The 23,737-nt window shown below is 38.5% G+C and overlaps 4 protein-coding genes across 6 annotated transcripts in view; 3 read left to right on the top strand and 1 right to left on the bottom strand.

Moving 5' to 3' along the window:
* The first annotated feature begins 540 nt into the window (after positions 1-540).
* LOC103991575 (2-oxoadipate dioxygenase/decarboxylase, chloroplastic/amyloplastic) lies at positions 541-5,213 on the top strand. Its single transcript, XM_009411071.3, has 7 exons — positions 541-912; positions 1,613-1,762; positions 1,856-2,071; positions 2,699-2,820; positions 3,046-3,209; positions 4,021-4,175; positions 4,870-5,213. Exons 1-7 carry the CDS (start codon positions 646-648, stop codon positions 4,966-4,968), a joined length of 1,173 nt encoding a protein of 390 aa, XP_009409346.2. The 5' UTR covers positions 541-645; the 3' UTR covers positions 4,969-5,213.
* A 618-nt stretch (positions 5,214-5,831) lies between these two features.
* LOC135643790 (uncharacterized) lies at positions 5,832-6,311 on the top strand. The gene has a single exon (XM_065161146.1). The coding sequence runs from the start codon at positions 5,832-5,834 to the stop codon at positions 6,309-6,311; it is 480 nt and encodes a 159-aa protein (XP_065017218.1).
* Positions 6,312-11,601: 5,290 nt separating this feature from the next.
* LOC103991572 (type I inositol polyphosphate 5-phosphatase 1-like) lies at positions 11,602-17,769 on the top strand. The gene is made up of 9 exons (XM_018828657.2): positions 11,602-11,833; positions 11,923-12,097; positions 14,168-14,255; positions 14,376-14,480; positions 14,772-15,600; positions 16,548-16,732; positions 16,815-16,923; positions 17,130-17,272; positions 17,405-17,769. Exons 1-9 carry the CDS (start codon positions 11,684-11,686, stop codon positions 17,679-17,681), a joined length of 2,061 nt encoding a protein of 686 aa, XP_018684202.2. The 5' UTR covers positions 11,602-11,683; the 3' UTR covers positions 17,682-17,769.
* Positions 17,770-18,704: 935 nt separating this feature from the next.
* Positions 18,705-23,737, bottom strand: part of LOC103991571 (uncharacterized) — a 35,948-nt gene continuing 30,915 nt past the window's right edge. For all 3 annotated transcript variants that reach the window (XM_009411066.3, XM_065158233.1, XM_065158234.1), the window contains exons 22-26: positions 22,898-23,663; positions 22,498-22,752; positions 22,231-22,413; positions 20,604-20,942; positions 18,705-19,734 (exon numbers count right to left, since the gene is read on the bottom strand). In XM_009411066.3, coding sequence (XP_009409341.2) covers positions 18,982-19,734; positions 20,604-20,942; positions 22,231-22,413; positions 22,498-22,752; positions 22,898-23,663 — 2,296 coding nt within the window. In that variant the 3' untranslated portion in view covers positions 18,705-18,981. The remainder of the gene's footprint in view (positions 19,735-20,603; positions 20,943-22,230; positions 22,414-22,497; positions 22,753-22,897; positions 23,664-23,737) is intronic.

The following is a 23,737-nucleotide window of genomic DNA, read 5'->3' as shown; positions in this document are numbered from 1 at the left end:
CTCTTTTTATAACTTTTGTGAAATCAATTTTCTTCTCGTATCCTTCCGAACGATCTCCCGACAGGAGAAAGATTTGATTAAATCTCAAAAATATTATTTTGATTTAAGCTTGAGCTTAGCTATCAACATCCTCCAATAGTCATCCTTCTATTCATCTCCAACGTATCCCTTCTTTTTCTTCTAATTTTTTTTCCTTTGAATGATGATAATAATATTATAGAATTATTTTTTAATTTTGTTTTATATCACTTTTTATACGTGATAATATATTCAGTATTTGTATTAGTAGAGTCGACTATATAATATTTTCATCAACAAAGTCGATTATCCGGAAAGAAGTGAGATTAAATATTTTTCACTTTTATAAGTATAAAAATCCTAATATAATTTTTTTAAAAATATAAGAATCAGTTTTTTTTAATGGTATTTAACTGTCTCGCAATCTTTTGTTAATTAGCCTAAGAAATAAACTGCCACATACCAGGCCTTTGATGTCGTTATAATGAATCCGCTACAACAGTTAAAAATCACCGGCGCGGAGGCGGAAGAGACTGTTCCGTTTCAAAGCGATGGCTCTGACGTGGCCGGTGTAGGATTCATTGGGAGAACCAATGGAGACGTCTCCTCGAAGCCAACAGTCCGGCGATGGAAGCTTTTGCCGTGAGAGGAGTTCCGACCTTCCTGCACTCCTCTTCTTTCTTGTTTCGATCGCCTTCTTCTTCTTCTTCTTCAGCCACACGACGATCTCGGGTTTCGTTCTCGTCTCTCCCCTCCCTCTCGCGCGCGTGCTTGAGGCGCCTCCATCCCTTCCAACAGGGAACCCTACCCTCCCGCTTCATCTCTTACGGCAACCGGAACCTTTGTATGGCCCTGCAATCCGACGCCAGTTCTGTTGTGGAAGCCCCTTTGAAGGTAAACCCCTGCTTTGCCCATCTATGTATTTTCAGCTTAATTCCGGGCTGTGGAGACAAGATCTTGAGGACCAATCTTTGTCGTCTTTGATGATAAGGGTTCTTATGACGGCTCAATCGCACAAGTACTTTTTTTTCCCCTCTTATTTTTCTTCTTGATTTGGGCTTTGCGTTCGTGCCTTGAGACGATGACTCTTCAAGTGTCCCTAATTCAAGAACATATTCTATCGTTTGGTTGGTATCTAGATAGATTTTCCAGTTTGTTAATCGATTCCACATCGTCGAAGCGGAGGAGTTATGGAACGGGACTTCGTTTGTTTCCCCGTGAGGGATTGTGAAATTTTTATACTTCTGCTGGATGTTAATTGAAGGTGACTGCATGTTTTTTTAGTTTTCTGTATCTTCCCGAGACTTGAACTGCAGAAGGGTCTAACTTTCCTGTGGTCACCGATCATAAACCATGTCAAATTTCATGCTTGTCCATCAGCGCTCTTAGCTAATATCTGTTTTTTATGTTTGTCCTGTTTGATATTCATGCATTATTAAGCTGAAATCTTCTTGAGGCTTAGGACACAACTTACAAGGGCTACCAGCTTCATTTTTTAATTAGCTCATTCTAATGATAAATCTGCAAACTTCATCCCTGTTTTTTTTCGTTGAAATTAATAAACTCGAAGAGTTTGATCTTGTCTTTGCTACAGGGTAATGAGTTATTCCTTCGAACAATGATCTCTGGCATGGAGAAGGTCTACTTGAGCAGAAATCCAACTGCTAAGGCCATTCTGGAACTTGTTAGGAAGGATGATGGAGAACATATCTGCTATGATCATTTTGCTTTCCGAACTTTTGGGGTAAATTCATACCTTTGTACTTATTTTCCTGAATTGAACCAATGTATTATTGCCCTTAGGTTAACCTACCATGAACTTTTTCTGTCTTTGAAGGTAGATGGGCATGGCATTGATTCCATGGCCAAAATATTCTTATATTTTGGTTATAAGCCACGTGAAGAATTGAGATTTCCTGCAAAGAAGTTGAGAGCATTGTGGTTTGCCCCTCCCAGTACTGGATACGGTGAAAATGGGACTGGCATTGATGGGGCTTTGCCAAGGATATTTATATCAGAACTTCTTGTGGATCAGCTGAGTTATGAAAGTCAGGTTGAGTCTCTATAATCTCTTTTCGGATGTTTGACAATTTACATTATAATGGGGTGCTGCTTTCATGTACTTATTTCTTTTTGTTGGAAGAATCATAATTATCCTATTCCCAATGATTGTGAAATTCCAATATGTTAAACAATAAAGCAAACCATATAATGATCTTATGTGTGTGAAAGAAATTGAGTATTGCAAGACTTTCCTTTTATGGGCCTCACATTTTTTATGAGGTGCACAGGATGTACACCTTAGGTGCACCTTGTTAAAGCTGATGGAACACAGCACAAGACTAGGACCTCCAAAAGCCTAGTGTGCCTTTGACAACATTGATGACTTTTATGATCTTGGAACTAGTATTTAATATGGTATTGATGAAACTTAGCCCATATTTTCCTGATTTTCTAGGTTACATGTTGATCATTAGTGTTTCCAAATGGTGTGCCAGAAAAATAATGCATGCAGATTTTATGCATTATTGTCTTCCTATGTTATCAGCAATCTGATTTGTTGGTTAACTAATATGTTTTCCTTTTGGTTTGGTTTTTCAATTTTAGTTTAGCTAGCTTTTGTAAATTAAACACTTAGTTAAAATTGATGTTGATCACATAAAGTGTTTCTTATATGCAGGAAGTAATAAGAAAATACATCAAAACATCTGATAGTGGATATGAACATGCTGCTCTTGCAAGTACCATGGGATGTCTGACTTGGGAGAAGCCTTTGTATTCTGATTATCAATTACTATCTAGGTATTTCGACAAGTTGAACTTCCTATTATTTCAGAAGCAGAGTGTTGTTCATTTTTGGTGTGATGAGAGGGTGTATAATATAATTCTTACCATTCATTAGGTGCTGGTGGGAACATGTTCTCTCAAGTTGATTCTATTAATCTTAATTATTAACTGAAACTTGTGGAGCATGTAATGAAAATAAGTTGGTTTTCTTATTTGTTTCATTTGTTGATTCATTTTCAGAGAGAGTGAATACGCTGCATGGACACTTGTTAATGGTTATGCGTTGAACCATGTCACTATTTCTACTCACCGGCTGAAGTCCCATATCAGAAAAATCGACAGCTTTAACCAATTTATTCATGCTAATGGATTTAAGTTGAACACTGAAGGAGGGATCTTGAAAGGTTTGCTACCAGCTTTACGTTCCTTGAATTGAAGATTCAAATAGTACAACTAGACCTTTAGGCAGCTTGACTTGGCCAATGTTTTTAATTGATGAAATATCAAAAATATTTTGTTTTCTTGTGTAACTTTTAAAGAACCAGTCAGCATTGTATAAAAGAAACTAACATGGCATTCAAATAAATATGTGCATTTAAGAATTATTTATCAAGTAATGTATATTATGATTCTGAAGAAGTTCTTTATATATCATGACTGTAATATACATACTGTATAAATAGCCAACATATCCGACAAATACTTCTGGTTGGAAGCTTTAGCTAGATCTCTCATTTGTCAAGTGCATACTGTCAGTCCATGCATTAATCCAAAGAAATATGCTTCTTTTCCACTTGCCAGAAGGAATTGGCTCCATTTGGCCACTCTTTTCTTCGCATGAGCCTTTTTCCACTGACCAACTAGAAATCATTCCACTGGAAAACAAGAGCTGAATTGGTTGTCTTCACTAATAACTTGTTGATAAGAGGTTTCTTTTACTTGGTTAGATTATGTGCATTCTGAAAGAAGTCTTCCATGATTCCATCGATGATTACTCGATGGACTGGTCGACTTATATCTTATAGATCTGTTTCACGCAAAATGAAGATGATCTTCATAATACCTTCTTTTCTAAACTAGAAACAACAAACCTACTATTAGTTAATTACTCATTTGTCAATACTGGTGATATCTTAGTTACGTATATGTTTATATTTATACTATTGGAAAAACCAAGCTCTTCAGCTTTCCTTCTATTTTATCTTTCATGAACAGTGAGCCCCGATGGCCTTCTACTACAAAGTTCAACTGTTGCTGATACAACTTCCTTCAAATTTGCTGATGGTGTAACTGAGTATGTCGCTTGTTCGTACATCGAGTTTGCAGAACGCCTTTTGCTTCCCGAGTACAAAAACATACCTGATGAAGAGGTATGGATTTATTAGTCTTTGTTTTCCCCCATTTAAGTTTAATATTAAAGATACTGATGTCTCAATTCAAAGGAACACTTGCCTTCAAGTAACAAAGATTATGTCATCAATTAGGCAGACAACACATACAGGAGATATTCTATCATTTGAGAGAGCTTACCGATAATGTCATCATTACATCTTATAGACTTTCTAATGATCTTTACTAGTTTGGATCATCCTTTTACTTGAAGTTCCATTACCCTTGTATTGTCACATGTGAAACTGTGGAAGACCTTTATTGACACCCTCGCCAGCACCCTTGGATGTTGTGTGATTTTTTCTCTTCATCTAGCTCAGATATCAGTCAATTCATTATTATCATGCAACATCCTCTAGGTGCACTAACGTTTTGGTCAAAGTCTGCTACATGCTCGTAAATAAGGTTTGGTAATACAAAACTTCCCGAGTAGTCGCAGTTCACCAGAAACCTAGTAACTGTATAGCTTGCCCATCGAAGGTATGCCATTGGTAACCACTGACCTGTGATACATAGAACCTTTGGACCCTCTTGTGTGTTCATGATATTATATTGTTGACATTATTACAGTTCCATATTAAATATATAATCTGTTTATCTGAACATTAAATGGTTCCCTTGCAATACATGTATATATTCTCTTTCACTCATGGTTGTGCCTCTATGTGCCTGTAGGCTCAAGAGTTCCATAGGCGTGATGGTTTTGAAGTAGGCAATGCTGATAAGATCTTTGAAAGCACATCAAGGGATCAAGTAACAAGGAAAGCTGCTTGACAGATGAATCTGGATATCTAATGAAAGCAATGCCATGAGTATGGACTATCCAGTCACCATCCTCTGTATCTATACAGATCCAGTTAATTTACAGATCTGATAAATAAGGATATTGTAATTTGTATATATCTAACATATGTCAGATGCGAACTGTTATTGCTGTTACCATAACACTTATCGTAATGTTCGATGAAATCAATTTATAAACAGAGGGGATGAACTGCCTCTCGCCCAATTAGAAACCATCTTTATCCGAGTTTTGAGTACGGCTGGACTGAATGTGATGCATCAGCCAAGAAAAAAAAATATTTAAAATATTTGACACATCCTAAAGCAAGATGCATTCGTGTCTATTCGACATGCGATCTATTTGTTCAAGATTAAAAAAAAAGTATTTAAAATATCAAACTCATTAAAATATTTTCTATATAAGCGGCATATCTCCCGAAACAAAAGTTTCCGAAATCTCCAATGTAACTAAAGTGTTTGTTTTGTTATGATGGATGTGATGCATCCATCCGAAACACATGAAGCACTTGATAGGATCAAAGAATTCTCTTTACTAACGATTTGTTGTTTGATCAAGACAAAAGATATCTAATGCGGTGATGTGACCAAGGCATCTCATTCTTTTCTATGCATTCATCTATGATAATAAAAGAAAAACAATCTAAACACCATCTAATCATTTTTTAACTTAGATAATAACAAACAAGGTATTATGAGCCCTTAATCAGAATACAAGCCTCGCCGCCTTTGTCACTATTTTTGGCGGGAAAATTTCCTTATAAATCCACCAAATCTTTTCCCGATCATCCCCAATTCATGACAAGTCTCTCAAACTTCACCTCGAAACCCTAGCAATGGAAGATGCGCAAGACGATCGAGAGCAACAACGAGGAGCGGGAGGAGGAGGACAAGAAGCAGAAGTAGAAGAAGAAGAAGAGGAAGAGGAGGAGGCTGGAACGCTAAGCCCGTCTTTCCCGATGGGGAGGGTGAAGAAGATAATGAAGTTAGATCGAGAGATCAACAAGGTGAACTCGGAGGCTCTCCTCCTCATCTCTCTTTCTGCCCAACTCTTCCTCGCATCCCTTTCTGCTGGCGCACGCCACGCGGTCCTACAGAAGAAGCGGCGGATCATCAAGCTCGACCACATCCGCTCCGCCGCCCGCGCCCACCGGCCCACCGCCGCCTTCCTCCTCGATTGCCTTCCCAAGCCTCCTCCGCCCCCGAAAGCAGTGTCGCCTACCTTAAAAGCCAGATCCGCCGATGAGAAGCCCCTCCCTCCCGGCGCCCGCCGCATCGATGATTTCTTCCGGAAGCCGTCGGCGGATACTCAGTGATCTCGATCTGTGGTACGCCTCGCTGCCCCCCTTTGCGTTTTCAGATCACGTGGCCGGTGCCGTTTAGTAATCGTCAGAGGGTAAATGAGTAACCGATCGGTTTGATTGCTATCTATTATTGCATCGAAAGCTTACGATTTAATATCTCAAAACATCAATTTCTTTGACGATTATATAATTGTTGCTGCCATATTTCCTGCTAAATGATATAAAGTTCTTTAGAGATTTTGGCTTTTAAGCTCTTTGAGATTATCTTTTTAACATCTAAGTGACCTTTCGAGGAAATTAGGGTTAGACGCTGTGGTCCTGTTGTACATTATGGTCTAAGATATATACATTAGGGTTATCTAGGGAGGAGAACATGAAGCTCTCGGGGATCAAAACTGACTCATCTGAGGTGGTGAAGCTGCTTCAAGTCCAACAGATCCTCCTTGGAGACTGCTTACCATTGTTAGAAATAAAATAGTCTTGATAGGTTCCTTCGAGGGTGTTAAACTCTGTCATATATTCAGGGAAGGGAACCGTTGTGTAGATTGGTTGGCTGATTTTGCCAACAAAGTTTCTTTTTGTGGAGAGGCCACTGACTGAATCCTTTTGCTTCCTTTTTTAGTGCTTATTCTTCTAGCACTGACTGTATTCGCTGCTTTTAAGTGATACAAAATTTTCTTTTTGCTTTCATTTAAGTGATAAAAAATATATTATACATCAAAAGGTATTACCAGCATCATTCAGTCTTATTTGTTAGTGACCCTAACATGTGAGCAGAGTTCAATTACTGAGATGTTGCCTGAATTTTCAGACAATTGATGGGAATGTCGTTGGAATTGATCTTTAATACCCATTACAATTGATGAAGGTCAAATGATTGGCATGTCTTGGAGTCTGAACTTCCAAATGACAGGGATTTTGTATATTCTCTTGTTTAGGACATTTTTGTATAGATACAATCGTCAGTATCTGCTCCGATTTCTGCTGATCTTGCACTTCCCGATATCATTATTATATTTTGTCTTAATTATTTGAATTAGTTCATCAAACAATAGGTCTTCAAACTCTTTCATCTCACAATGTAGTATCTCAAAGCATCGCCAGTTAATATGATTGTAGGTGTCATATTTCCTAATTTATGATATGAACTCAATAAGGCACTACGTTGTCATCTAGGCTTTTGATTGTTACCATCTTGTAGTGTAAGTGATCATTGAAGAAATTTGAATATCTCTATCATCAGGATTAAATGCTTCTGTTTGAAGAATGCAAACCATCTAGAATTTTCTGTTTTAATGCAATGATGGGCATGAAAGTTAGTTTACTATTGTTATAATGTGATGATTATTTGATTATTATTATGTCCCAGTTTTAGTCACTCTCAATTTAGTATCTTGGAAACCATTGATCAGTTGCAAGCATACACAAGGCACGGATGGTCCACTTGCACTAGTCATTCAACTCATATGAGCTGGCTCATTAGTCCCACACACACATCAAACCTTAGCTTCTCTCAAGAATTGGTTGGGTGCCATAGCAAATAATAGCACAAGATCTATAATATAAATTCCATGGAGCTCATAGAGGAGCCAAAGCCCCACAAGGTTTAGCAAACAAACATTTAGCATGTAAAAGACCTGCATATAAGAGGGAATATTTGTACCTATTAGGGATCAACAACTATCCCTTTATTCATATGAGCATCGTTCTGCTTATTGCCTTTGATGTTGCATATTATAGTAGATATTTCATATTAGCATTTGATATGATACATAACAGATGTATAGGCAAAGCTCTGTTTGTATATGTTTCTAAAATAATTTTGAAATTAAGCCTGTCATGTTGGAATGAGATTTTCCAATTGAAACAGAGTTTGATGAAGTGTTACTAGCTTTAGATTTCGGGAGTAGTGGTCATTGGCATGCCGTTTATATATGTTAGTCACAGCTTCAGGTTCTGTTTTGTTTTGTTTTATTTCATTTATTTGCTTTTCTTCCTAGCTTAACTTTTGGAAAAGAGTAGCTGCTAGCTCGATTGGGGAATGAAGTCTAGACAATTACTATCAAGTGTATGTATTCTAGTATTAACTAGCAAGTAGTCATGAAAGGCAAAAATCAACATCACATAAATATATATAGGAAGAGTCTTAACTATCAAGTGGTCATTTAAGCATTTAATTTGCTTCCATCTTTCTGTCTCTCTTTTGGTTTCCCTTTTTGAACCCTTAACTATCAAGTGGTCTTAATTTTCTGTCTCTCTTTTGGTTTCTGACATAGATAGGACCATATGCATCCCCTGATGCTAGATCATGAACTTCACTCAAGATCCTGATCATATGCATGATTGCTTTGTTACCTGCGCCATTGGCTGAACTTAGCTTTGTAGTTATCACATTGCTTCATAAGAAAATGAGTATGTGTAGTGGCTCTAGTCAGATAAAGGAAAGGGAAGAGAAAAAAGAAAGATTTGGGTGGCAACTGAACTGACTTCTGGTACGAATTGTTCAAGTTGGTATTTAGATTCTGATCAAACCGTCAAAAACATACAGGAATAAGATGTCGGAATTGATTCGATTCTGATGCAATATAAGAATCGATTCTTTATGTTTGAGAGTCACTCTGGGTTCAATTCGAGGCACACCAAACGCTTTGTTAACAATTCGTTGTTTATGCGACTTGTCCATCTAATTGACTAGCACCTCACCCTATGTGGACATTTTATTTGATCTTAGAAAAGGACATGGAGATACATACCTCCATGATTTATTATTCAAGAGTTGCCCATCAGCGAATTTTTGGTATAATTCCTTTTTGTTTTCAGAGTGAAGATTGTCCTGTCCTGTCCTGTCCTGTCCTGTCCTTGTAAAAGATTAACGTATACTACCCACCTCCCATCTGTCGTAATTCACTTGGGCATCCGTCCGGACATTAATTTCTCTGTCGTTTCCTTTATCAAGAGGAAAAACTCATTGCTAGTTTCATGCGCATGGATTGATAATGGAAAAACTCATTTTTTATTTAAAAAATAAAATAAAATATACTTTTATTATATTAAATAATATATATATTACGCGTAGACTTGAACCTTAAAACTATCCCTATGTGTAATAATAAAGTAACAGAAGGTCACACATTATTTCACCGATACTACAAGTGAAATCAGCACGTTGGGGAAAGATCCCAAGCTTAGATAGAGGCTAAGCTAGTCGCTAACTGGTGCCACACTTTTATTCTCATCACATCATTCGTCTCACTTTCTCCTTTGCGAGCCCCCCAGTGCGTTCCAGTGAATCTTGTGTTCCATGTGATTAATAGACTGATGATCAAAATGGACCGCTTTAAAGCAGAGGGGACGGTAGGCAGTGACAAATCCACTCGTTGTATTCCCTCTCATCAGTCGCTTGATTTGATGGCGATCTTTTCTAATCATGCATGATGAATCAGTCCATCCTGGCTTTTACCATCTTTCACTACGCCTCTATTAAGCATATGACCATATTATTTGTCCGTTGGTGTGGAAAATATAGCGATGACTGTCGTGTACGGTTTCATCTGTATGGTTTTAACCTTCACCAGAAATTAATGGAAGCAACGCGGCAATCAACCATCTCATTTTGTTCCCTAGTTTTGACTGTACTAATCAGATTTCGAGAATTTACCATTTTGTAGATTGGAACACTGAACGTCCGGTCGCTGGCGAAGCACTCTTAGTGATGCCGACGAGTTTTAAGTACGTTTGTGTCCGTGGATCTCGTGCTCGTGAACGATGAATAACTGTGCATGTAACATATGCCGCCAATCGTAGTCAAGCGATCACCGTGTAACTTAGCATCTCACATTAATTTCTCTGTCGTTGCCTGTGGGCGAGATGCATTTGTCGCCGCTGCTTCCAACCACATGGCAGGTGGTGAGCGACATGAACTCCTCATAGTATTCTCTACCCGGCCAGAAAAAGGATACGCAATAGATATTTGGCTAATTACATACTATTATTATTCTTATAGTTTAACTTATTTAATATATTAATTTTTAAATTTAAAAAATTTATATTAAGATTGATATAGTTATAAAAGCGAACCAATTAATCTCATTTATCCTAACATCATCGATTTTATTGATAGAAGATACAGGTGCAAGAATAATATGAAAACGATATGAAAAAGATAATTTTAATGTCTTAATTACGTTTTCTTTTATAGTGTTGATGGATGGCGGTGTTACTGAGTCTATGGGTGACTATTGTGATTATGATTGATAAGAACGATGTGGTAGTCAGCGAGAACAATACGTGCAAAGAGATAGAAGGAAGAAAATGATGTAGATATCGATGTTTTGTATATGCGTCAGCGCTGTGTAAATGCCACTATTTTGTATTTGCATTGGCATCGCACAAATGTAAAGTATTGCTCAGCATCTACATCGACATTGACGCGGATGCAAAAGCAGATGCAAAACGCTGCTCGGTATTTGTATCGATGTTGATGTAGATATAGATCAACGAAAGAAGGAAAAATGATGAGAGATCAGGAATGGGCAAGAAGGGGGAGGAGAAGAAAGAGGAAAGAGAGCAATGACAAGAGATGAGGCAAAGAGAGAGATAGAAGAGAAAAACGAAGATGTTATGTTCTGCATTTGCATCGATGCCAATGCAGATGTTGAGCAGTTATTTTGCCATAAATGCTAAGTGATGCCACTCTACATCTGTGTCGGCACTGATCAGATGTGAGCAACGCTTTGTATTTGCACTTGTATCTACGTCGATGCTAATACAGATATTGAACGACCATTTTTTCACTCTTTCTCTTCTTCTTTTTGCCTCACATCTTATAATCACTCTCCTTTTTTTTCTCTCCCCTTCCCTTTCTTCGATCCCTCATCCTTCTTTCCCCTTTCGTCATTCTACATCTGCATAAGCATCGATGCAGATATTGAGCGACTATTTCACCACAGATGCAAAGCGATGCCGATATAGATATCGAGTGACAACGAGGTAGATGCAAAGTGTCGACATATGCGCCGTATCTTCCTTTTTATCTTTTAACTCATTTTTTATCGTTGCTCTTCCTCCTCTTCTCCCGTAAGGAGTTATAAAAATTACTTTTCTATCCAATATTTTCATACCATTTTTGTACATGTTGTCACGCATCTTCTATCAGTAAACCTTAGAGTAAATGTGATTAATTATTTTTCTTTCATAATTATGAAATATTTAATATAAATATTTTAATTCTAAAGATCCGGATGTTAAACGAGGATAATATGTAATAAGCACTGGATTCGAGATACATGCACAACAACGAAATAGAGGTCGCGATCCGGAGGGTCTTCAGGGGTGGATGCGGCCTTCTGATCTCTTTCCAACTTCCTTGCCGCTGCTCTTTAAAGATGGCGATTTTATTACCCTCTCAGCAAGCATCGGTTCATTCATTGCCAAGAAAGGGAGAAGAGAGTGGCGAGCAGCGGAGGAATATTATAGCCTACAGGCTGCTGCTTACTACGCCTAGGAAGATGCAGGCGCCAAAGAAGCCAGGAGAGGTTATGATAGGCTGACTGTTCTTTGATTTGTCATGTTTGTTTTCTTGAATTGTTTCTTGCGTTGCGTTTCAAACCGCTTCCGCTTGCAGGTCTTCTGGCCCAAGACAGTTCTCAAGAAATGGCTAAATCTCAGAACCAATGACTCCGAGTTCAGCGCCGACGAAGGCAGCAACGATAGCGGTCTTGAAGAAGATGATGGAGAGTGCGGTGGTTGTGAGGCGAACGAGGGGAAGAGAGCGAGACGGTTTCAGACTGAGGCAAACGGTACGTTTTGTGGATCTTTTAGCTCCTCTTCCACTTCATGAGCGAAGGGTGCACAGTTTTTGGTCTGGTAAGCAGTGAACAAGATGGCCAGTCTTTGGTAATTTTCTGTCTTTCTTTCTTTCTTATCTTCACCGATAGAGACAGAACAAACAGTGAGTTATTTACACGGTAAAAGTTGGGAACAGTTTCGCCATTATTGAAGCACCACCACTCACCGGCCTACCGACGCCACTGAACAAAAGTCCTTTGCCTCGCTCGTGCCCCTAATGCCTTGGTGGTGCTACAAAAGCTGCCACTTCTTGTTCCTTTTCCTGCCCTCGAAATCTGACTAATCATATATTACCAGCTAGATAGTTATAATTGATGTTTCGATCCTTACTCTTTAAAATTTTAAATTAATATTTTTATAATTATAAAAGTAAAATATTTAAATCTATTTATCCTAACGATATCAGTTTTATCAACGAAAACATAAAAACAAAAGATAAAAAGATAATTTTAATATTTAGTGACAGACGATGTCGATAGTGATGGACGATGACATCACTAGCGTTGACGTTGATGTAGTTGCCCAGCCACCTCCAACAATGATAATGTCCATTCTTATTGTGATGCCGCCCACCTCTACGAGGAGCACGTTACCGACCTCATCGTCACCCGCCTAACATCGCTCTACATCTATATCAACACTAACATAGTTGTTGAGCAAATGGTGGTGACTGTCGCAGCATCTACAACGAAGATGGTGGTCGTCTTGCCACTGACCCATTAGGTGGATCCCAATCTCAGTCCAAAGTTGGGGTTGTTAGAGCTCCTATCACTCCCTCATTATCATGTTAATTCCAATACCATCTCTTATCGAGGGACTCTTTTGTCACTCTGCATTTATATTGACATCGACATAGTTATCAAACAACGAAAGGGTCACTCGACATTTGCGTTAGCGTTGATGCAGATATAGAGTGACGTGAGGCAGGCGATAATGAGGTTAGTGGCATGCTCTTCATGGAAGCAAGTGGCATCATAGTGAGAGCAAACCTTATCATCATCGAAGGTGGCCAGGCTACTACGTCGGTATTGACACCAACGATGATGCCATCTATTACCACTAATGTTATCCATCACTGAATGTTAAAATTATCATTTATCCGTTTTTATGTTTACGTCAATAAAACTAATATCGTTAGGATAAATAAATCGAGATGTTTAATTTTTGTAACTACAACGATGCCAATGTAACTTTTTAAAATATAAGGATGAAGATGTTAAAGATAATTAACAATAAGAGTAATCTATAATTAGCCCCACCAAATCTTCGAGGAGCTCATCAAGCATAGGTGTACTTGAACTTATGTTATCACTCATTCAGTATTACTTTCACGTTATTACTAATAGAAGGAGAAAATAAGTGTTAGTTAAGTGTTCCTTAGCCTGACCTAACCATCCAAGGTTTATCTTAGTGGTTGAGACTCATAAAGAGGCATTCCAATCCAAAACGACCTAATCTAAACTTTGTCTCACGTTTCTCTTTGCAATGAATCGAAAACTATGATGACCTTTCCAAATGAAACTTCCCACTTTGAAGATTGGTGTAGAGTTGATGATTTGTTATATTATTCCATCAATTTTTTCTTAAAGAAAACTTCCAAATAAGCCCTTCAAGCATAATCAATTCAACCCAAAACTCTAATCTTATTAGGTTGTAAGTCAAAACCCGTATATATAACTATATTCTAATTAGTTAATCTTTTTTCATCTCATACACTTGAATATTTTTAATAATATAAATATAAAAAAAAAGATTGATATGAAGAAGAGAAAAAAATGATAAAGAATCTTTCAAAGTTCATGGAGTCATTATTAAGTAACAATGTGACTACGAAAGTAAGTACAAAAAAAGAAGTGGATTGATATGTGAGAATACTTGTTGCCATCACACCTCCGCTCTATCCGCCATGATTGTCGTGTTATCTCCTTATGTTCTCTACCCATCAGCTCCATACTGTTTAACGTGATATCCCTCGCGTACTTCCTCTCTCCCGTGGGTAACTTAATGGCCTCCTGCTGCAGATGACAACCTCGAGAGCATCCCCTACAAGTTGAAGAGGAGGAACACGGAGACCCTTCGCGCACAGTATATTAACACCAAGGAACTCAGGCAAGTGTCTACTTGGTTATGTCATTTTTGGCAAACACTAGATTGGTCCTCGTTCTCGAGCATATTAGAGTTCCGTTCTCCTACGAGAGATTTGAAGCTTTTTGGGTTTTGGCTCGTCAGGGTCTGCATCGGGACATGGAATGTCGGGGGCCAATTTCCACCGGAGAACCTGGACGTATCAGAGTGGGTAGATATGGAGGAGCCTGCTGATATCTACGCACTCGGGTAAACCAGAACTTGTAGCTTAAATCAACCAAGCAGCAATTGATCTTAGTCTGCATATGTTACACTTGCCGGTGCAAGTCTTGACAACGTGATATTTAATGCCATTTTGCTTAGAATTAATTACATCAGCTGCACTAGTGATTATGCTTACGAGTTGTTTGAATCTTGTCGTGTATTATCGACTCCTTTTTTGTTTGTGTGTGTGCCTTTTGATGCTAAATCCCTGATCTCGATTTACATGTGTTTCTTAGACACGAATGTGGTGATCTTGATGTGAGATTTCTGATGCAGTATACAAGAAATTGTCCCCTTAAATGCGGGCAATATCTTTGGCGCCGAGGACAGTCGCCCAGTTACAAAATGGGAAGATCTCATTCGTGACACACTAAATAGGATTCGGCCCATCAAACCGAAGTACAAATGTTACAGCGATCCTCCTTCTCCATCCCGGTTCGAGACATCAGCAGATGCTACCATCACCATGGACGAACTGCTCTCTGAGACTGACAGTGACGACGATGAAGAACAACTTTTCAGTCATACTGGCAGCAACGTCGAGAACCCTACGAGTGCTGATGATTCGAAAAGCTCTCTGGATTCTAATTCTGATCATGCTGAATCAGACCCACCACAGGAACTTGATCCGACTAAGCCACCCACCACGAAGAGATTACAAAGGCTGAATCACTTCACTTTGTTAGATTATGATGTGAACTCAGCAACAACAACAACAACGACCCAGCAAAAGAAGCTGCTGAAGACTCTCAGCACCGCAGAGAGGATTGGGTTGATCTGGCCAGAACAGCCATTAGACTTGTTACCCGAGCATGCTTTAAACAAGGCATGTTCCTTTAGGTCAAATAAGTCTTTCAGAACTCACAATCCATTCAATCCGGTGCGTGGTGAGCTCAAGGAGTCATCAGAGATTGGTTTGGTTCCTGAGCTTGACTTGAACGTTGTCAGGTGTAGAAAGAAAAGACTGGCTTTTGTGAGGATAATAAGCAAACAAATGGTCGGAATCTACCTCTCATTATGGGTCCGCCGCAGCCTGAGGAAGCACATCCGCAACTTGAAGGTGTCTACTGTCGGTGTGGGTGTAATGGGTTACATCGGCAACAAAGTAAGTTTCCTCTCCTATCTTGACTGTGTTGAGATTAGAATAAGTTCCCTCTGTAGAATTTTTGTGTACTTCGATTCAGCATAGACAAATTTTAAATATTATTTTTTTATAAAAGAAAAGTAATTTCATTAGATGTCAAACTGTTCTGGAAACAAAAGTTAGAGGCTGTAATTGTCTAACAAAATCACCTTCCCAGAAGGCTACATGGTTAGTCACCATGCCCCAATTAGCTACCCTATATGTCGAATCATTAAGATTTCAGTGTATAGGTTGAAACTCGATAATATTGACCTCCTTCACCAACTTTACCATGTCACTGAATAGGTTCCAAAGGTAGAAGAAGAAGACACATGTCTCTGATAATAGATAGAATTGTGCTATCACACTATCTGACCCGATCAATTGGGCTTTACTGCATATGAGGTGTAGCCCAATGATGGTCACGCCAATGATAAATTATGTAAGTTCTGATTCCATCCATATGTAGTTTTTTTTTCTTCGCGACCCTTATTATGCTTTATTACTATGTCGATTCTAATATCAAAATATAGGCTAACTAGCTTATCAACTTTATTGAACCTAAATCACTTATCAAAATATTTTGGATGATAGTAATAATAATATATTCATTAGAATCTTACGAGTCAATGTTAGTTTTATCCATTTTCGATGTAGGATTAATCATTATAAGTTACGATAATGATAATCATTTTTGTTAATCCATGTTTAGCATACGATAATAGTTATTATTGTCCTAAACTAAATATTGTTGCTGATGTTTATTACCTGTATGGAGTTATCGTCAATAATCATGCAAGTGAGTTTGAGACATGTACTGTATCCTGAACACAGATCGTCACTATGACATTCATGTAATGAGCTGGATAAATAATTGCGTGCTGCAGCAGCATATATACAATCTGTTGATTACTTCGAATATGATGCAGGGCTCCATATCAGTCAGCATGTCAGTCTATCAAACGCTCTTTTGCTTCATATGTAGCCACCTATCGTCAGGTCAACAAAGTGGGGACGAACTCCGAAGGAATGCAGATGTGCAAGAAATCCATCGCAGAACCCAGTTTAGCAAGGTTGCTCGTATGGGAATGCCCCAAACAATCCATGACCATGAGTGAGTTGAAACTCTCTTATCTTTCTCCGATTTGATCTTTGATCTGATACTGTTTCTCAACTCCGAGATCTTATTTTCACAGAAGAATTTTCTGGCTGGGAGATCTAAACTACCGCATCGACTTGTCATTTGAGAGAACACACGAACTTATTGCCAGCAAAAATTGGAGTATGTTGGAAGGAAGGGACCAGGTAGTGTAACATTGGATAACGGAACCCATTGTTCTTGTCTTTGCTGTCTACTATGATTTCTCTGGTTGGAAAGGGCAATTCCAAACCCCAGATGACGACGCTGTACGTGTTTTGACAATGTGCAGCATGCATTTCTTACATGATAAGTGCAGAACTCTTTGCATAGTACATGAAATGACTTCTGCCGATACCCTATTCCGTGGCAGCTGAAGCGGGAGCTGAAGAAAGGACGCGCTTTTGATGGGTGGTCAGAGGGTGCAATAGACTTTCCACCAACCTACAAGTACGAGTTCAACTCCACAACCTACGTCGGACACGACCACAGGGGAGGAAGGAGAAATCCAGCTTGGTATGTATGAGCTTATAATTCTCATCGGTGACGACATGCCTGTACGCATGAGTCTTTTATTTCAGCTTCTACTTGTTTTCGGTGATGGGTGATATGGATGAGAGTTGTGACTAAGTACCGTTGCCACCTCAGGTGCGACCGCATTCTTTCGTTCGGAAAGGGTGTGAGGCTTCTGAGCTACAGAAGATCCGAACTGAAGCTTTCAGATCACCGTCCTGTCACCGCCATTTTCGTGGCTGAGGTTGAGGTATTCTGTCACAGAAAACTGCAGAAGGCTCTGAGTCTAACAGATGCAGAGGTAGAAGATGGACAAACGTTGCCGGATTTGGATTTCAATCATGAGATGGGCCATCCAGTCCCAGGGGAAGTGAGTTGTGTATTCTACCATAACAAGCATTCTTTCATTTAGTTACTGTCACCCCTTATTTTAGCTAAACCAATAAAACACCACAAAGAACGCATGGTGAAGCATGATCTAGTTAATTTAATGAGCCTGGAATTATAAATGGATAATTTTTTTTAACCGTTTATTCAGGATGTCATATAGAATGTCGATAGAAATATAAAAAAAAAATTAACTAATTCAAATATTTAATTTATCTTGTCGAGTGTGTCGCGTGTGTCCGCGACGTAATCTTACACACGCGAAATAGGACCTCGATTGTCTCCGGATCAATATTCATATCAAACAACTAATATATAAATTAATACTTGATTATCATGTTCAAAAACTTATATTTAATAATAGTCCAAGAAAACTTCAAATATTTCTGGATCAATACTTGGAGAATAAACTTGCTTGAAGGTTAAGGAATTCAAATACGAAAACAAATGAGTAAATATTCACACTTCTCTTTGGTTAACTATAGCTCATTTACAACAATCCTTCTGCAAGGAATGCAACAATCTCTGATGGTCATCGACTCCAGTACTTATGCAAAGAATGCAACAATCCTTTCATACACGAGGCTGCGTTGACACTGCCCTTGAGCGACGATCACAGATCCTGTCTTCCAAGATTACAGTATCATGTTACAACGTTCTTGTCAGAGTCATGCAAATTGAACAAAAGTTAATTTCTCGTCTCTGTTGACATTATAATGCCTCATTCTTATCTATTGGAATCTTCCTTCCTCCACATCAAGATGGGTTAGGACAAACGTTGATCCTTATTACATATTCGGGAAGAATCCATAGCAATATCCTCCCAGTAAAAAGAAATTAATGACAATTCTGTTCTTCCAGTACAAATAATGACAAAAACGATATTAGGAACTCAGGTATCAAACACTGGATTCCTCGGCTCCACCCAGAATCAGCTTTTATCGTGCACAATGTTCTTGGATAAAGCTATATTGCATTGTGCATCACAAAATTGCATGATACAACGGTTTCATATACAGCAAATTTGCTTTACATCAGAAGCAGACCATCAGCAACCCCAATAGTATCTTCTGATTTTAAAATATATATATATATGTTCCACATTGACCACTTACAATGCTCATATATCTTTGCCAAAAGAATACCAATCACTCAATAAGCATTTACATTCGAAAAACAAGGTCAAAAAAATAACCTCTACTTGCTCTTCAGACCACCAGAGTAATGAGCACTCAAATCTAATGCCAGCGCATGTCAACACAACCGTTCGGCCATGATGCCCAATCTCGAGAAGAATATCCACGAAAATCTCATGTGAAAGAATTCTACATAAGGGGTAAGTAAGCCCCGCCATGACCCCTCCTCAAGATAAGGGGCCCAGCATTCTCTGGAACCTTATCCATCACCTTCATGCATGCATTAGTCACATCCAGAAATCCTGTTGCTGTCGTTGCCAACTGCATCCTCAGTCTCAGGTCTCTTGTCCTCTTCAGCAGGGTTCTGAATGACCTGCCTAAATGCTTAATCCACTCAGCAGGCAGCCCTCCTGGAGAGAGCCACACAGAAAAATGAGATTGATCCCCTCTGGCTGCAACCTCACTCCGGTAGTACCTTGCCAGCTCTAGAAGCATCGTTGGCTGTAATGGAAGAACTGCTACAAACTCCGCCACAAACTGTTCAATTAGGTCAGGTTTCAACATCTGGTTCCATAGTACTGGAGCCCACTCACTGGGCTGGTTTAGTTTGTATGCTTCTGCCACAATTAGGGCCTCCTGAAAACGAGACTGCTCTACAAGCACCCTACGAGCCTTGGTTTCTGGGAGTGCAATCCAGTTGATGTCAGGGATCCTGATCTGAAGGGAGAGGAGGGAAGCTTGGGCGCAAGCATTATGAGTTTTCTGCCCTGCATCAATACCGGAAAGGACTTCAGCAGCCTCGATATAATGGCACATGGCATCAAGCAGGTATTCAGTTCGAAGATCCTTGTCACGACAAGAGAGCCACTGCTGCATGTACTGCAAGGATCGAGACTCAAGAAGCGAAGCTGTCTCATGCTTCATGTCAAAATGGTTATAGACCTGTATGAGAAAAGGAGAAAATTACTGGAAACATTCTCTATATTTCCGCTCTGCACACTTCCACAAAACAGTTAAGAAAAGCTTATTTTAAATGGCTAAGATGCAACATGTAGTATTCAGAAGTGTAAAGCCACACCAGTTGAAGGTTGGTGCAAATGGCGACCGACAAACCTAATAAAAAAAAATAATCAGATAATCCTTGTAATTTATAGTTATAATAACCTGAAATGTTTCAACCAAGATTTACAATAACATCCAATTGTTTGGTTCAAGGGATATTTACTGATCCAACTGATTAACACGTGGACTAAGGTAAACTGGATGGTTCCGCTATAAGATTTCGACCATCTGGGACAGGGCTTCTGTCGCCCGATATGGCTTGTACAGGGCAGTAAACTTTTTTTTTATTTTTAGCCCTTCTTCTGGATTCTTTTTTGAAACTCAGTACGTACAGGCAATACCAACATATGCCAGTACGAATCCAGTACCCAAAACGAAAATAGTTGGCTTCAACTTTTTTCAGCCACCTTCAATAGGTGTTTTTATGATCATGGACCATGTGAAAAATCATAATACGAGATCAAAGGCATTAAGAATAACATGCAACTGTATAGCATACCAGTATTGTTTCTATCCATAAAAATATGACAAGCATTATATTGATAAAATTTCTTTTATAATGAAAACACATCAGAAACAAATAATATAAAGTGACAAATTTGTTGTGCCCGGATTTGTTTCATAGAAATAATTACCAGATCCACCAATCCTCGACAAATCATATTATCAAGGATAAATCATAAAAGAGCCATGATTCAATTACTTCTGGAGAAACATCAAATCACTGATAAAGAGGGACTCATACTAACCATGGCAAATGCATCAAGGTCATGCGGATTAAATAGCTTTAGTGATGTAAGAACAGCCATTCTGAATCCTCTGACTGCGGCAGCTGTGCCAGTGGCCATTTCTGCAGTAGAATACTTCTGAAGTAGCAGAACAAGCTGGCCATTCTCTATGAGGATGTTTAAAATGAAATTCAAGGCATGGAAATTGCTGACTCCAGTAACAAGGCGAGCCAAACAAGAAAAATCTCCCTCCAAGACATATGATTCAACTCTATTTGCAGCAAGGGTCACAAGAACATCAACTCCATCTAGGCAGGCAGAAGACTTGTAGAAGTGATGTGAAAGTATAAGGAGTTCAACCTGCAAAACCATTTCAGTTTTCTTTTTGAGAAAAAAGGCTAAAATGTAACGAGTAATTTACCAATGAACATGTTGAACAGTAAAAGAAACAGTTAATTGAAGATATTTGTAAGTAGGTATCATAGAGCATCATACTATCCATCCTAAAATGAGGTGAAACTCGCAAGGGGCCCTTGCTCATCCTGATAAACTTCTGAGAAACAGATTCCTTGCCTCATGAAATGTAATGAGAAACAAACATTACAGGACATCTAAATCAACTTTGTTGGAAAATATCAGTAGGGTTTGGCTGCATATCACCTAGATTTTAAAATATACTCATATGTTTCTAATTGTCAGATATTTTTAAAAAGTCAAAATTTCAGCAATACATAAAATCAATGCTGTGCATAAGGTTTCATTCGGACAAGATATAAATACTCAAAAAATAAAATAAAATAAAATAAAATAAAAATTTCAAATTAGATTTTAAATCTTCAGCTACAAAATATTTATAAAAAATCTATTTATATCAAACACCACCTATGACAATAAGAAAAGGGTGTACCCAATTGACAAGGCTCCTGCCAATGTGAGGTCTGAGGAGAATCAATGTACGCAGCCTTACCTATGACAATATAATTTTATTTTGGCTTGATGATAACAGGTATAATGTATAAGCCATCCCCAGAATTTACCTAGAAAGAGATTTAATACTAATGTGCAGCCTTTGACATAGGTAGTTTCACCATCTAACAGTCTGCAATGTCTTGTATCTTGTCCATCTTTTGCTGTCTTAAATATTTTAACCCTATACGTGCAAGATATCAATATTTTAGAGATATTAGCTTCATTGACATGTATATCCATGCAACAGATATATAACATCTATGTAGACCTATCTCAACTTTTGAAATTCAACATGTCAGGTAGCTCGTTCTGCGTCACTGTGATAACCACATCCCTGTTGACCATATACATACTGATATAATCTATCATTTAGCATCAATATATGTGGTATATGTTATGATCTGCAAGCAATGTATACACTAAATGATACCTGCTTTCTGTGAAAGGCAACTGTCATACAGATCTCTAGTTTGTGTGACTGTTATTTGAAGATATGCATAACTACTTCAGAAACATATAAGAAACTATTTTCCATCAGTGATGAGTAGTAAAGGTCAAATAAGGCCTGTAGCAAGCTTAGCATGCACAAAACTCCACAAAGAATGAACCCAAACATGAGAAGAATGCATAGAAGGTGGTGTATCTGGTTTGTGATCACATTGAATCAAGAATGCAATACCTCACAAGCATGTGGTATTTCTTGTCCTGTCATTACTAGACGCATGAGTGCATGGCCAATTTCTGGTTCTGAAGGACAAAGTTGTGCCCACTTCAAAAAATCAGCAAATCTCCACAAAAGAGGTGCAGGGCCTTCTTCCTTTTGAGAATCCATGTACCCACCACGATGTGCAGCCAATAGCCCCTGTGTCCAAAAATTAATTTTAAGAAAGATGTCACGATAAAAGTAAAGCATCAATGTTCATATCTGTCAAAACAGAAAGCATGCCTTTAGAAAAGATTCAGCAAGAATACGCGCAATACTGGGTGCAGGAATTGTGTGAGTCTGCACCAAGAGTTTGGCTTCCTCAAGAGAATCTTGTGCTTTGAGGGAAAGCAATTGCAGCAAATCGATAGGTTTTTTGTCAAATGCTTCAGAAAAAGGGATGCCTAATACTTTTGCAGATTTGACAACAGCAATTATTCTCCGGCACAACCCACGCCCAGAACCTTCATTGCACTTCATAGCTAAGAACTCCAAAGCCTGTAATTTAATAACAAAAATGATAAGAAATATCTAACACGACAACTGTATATCAAATCTAAGATTGAACCATTCTTGTTCTCTTAAGCCAGTAACAGCTATGCAATTTAAACAAATGACAATCAGATCGGTGCCATTATCAAACCTGTAATGGTTCAATTATGTGATCGCTGATTGACACTCCAGCTGAAACAATAACTGCAAGGATCTCTGGATCAATAATTGTATCACTAAGCTCTCCATTGTTATTGGAAGATGATAAGATAGCAACCTTCAGAGCACAATCAACAAGGGCAAGTTCCACTGGCACATGTGATGGAGACAGTTTCTGTTGAAGCTGTTTAGTAGCTGTTATCTGTCCAAACTCCAATAAAGAAAGAACAGCCTTCTCCACTTCTGCAGGTTGTACTCTTTTTTCCCATGCTGAAATAGATGTTTCTATATTCATGCTTTCTTCTTGTGATAGCATAGATTTAGACAGTTCGCCATTGTTCTTAGGCTGATAAGAAGAGTCAGAGTAATCATCAGAATCATTATTACTTTCCAGATTATCTATCACAGACCGTCTTAATGGAAGGTTAATTTTGGTCCTTCTCTTCATCCTTGCACTGCTCACTGCAGCTGCTATACTGTTAGATTCTGAGGTATGTGAATTTCGGTTATTTAGGAAGGTAATTTCCCTTGTACCATTTCTATCACTAACTTTCGTCAACATTGCATTTATATGATTATCCATTTTCGTAATGATACTTGCAGTCTGTTCTATAATGCTGGTAGAACTTCCACCCACCAGATTCTGAACAGAGCTGAGTGATGTAAAGTCACGTTCAGCCTTAAACTGAGCTTCTGATTCTACAGCTAAGAGCCACACTCTAGTTTCGATCTCTCGTAGAATATGCAAAGGATAAACCCTGTGCAGAAGCACAAAAACTTAACCAAGAAAAAAGCAAATGGACTGCTGTCATATATACTTATAAAAAATAAC

The sequence above is a fragment of the Musa acuminata genome, chromosome BXJ3-7 (genome assembly GCF_036884655.1).
Source record: "Musa acuminata AAA Group cultivar baxijiao chromosome BXJ3-7, Cavendish_Baxijiao_AAA, whole genome shotgun sequence".
NCBI classification, from domain to species: domain Eukaryota; kingdom Viridiplantae; phylum Streptophyta; class Magnoliopsida; order Zingiberales; family Musaceae; genus Musa; species Musa acuminata.
Note: the sequence above shows the minus strand (reverse complement) of the source record. Positions and strands in the feature narration are given on the sequence as shown.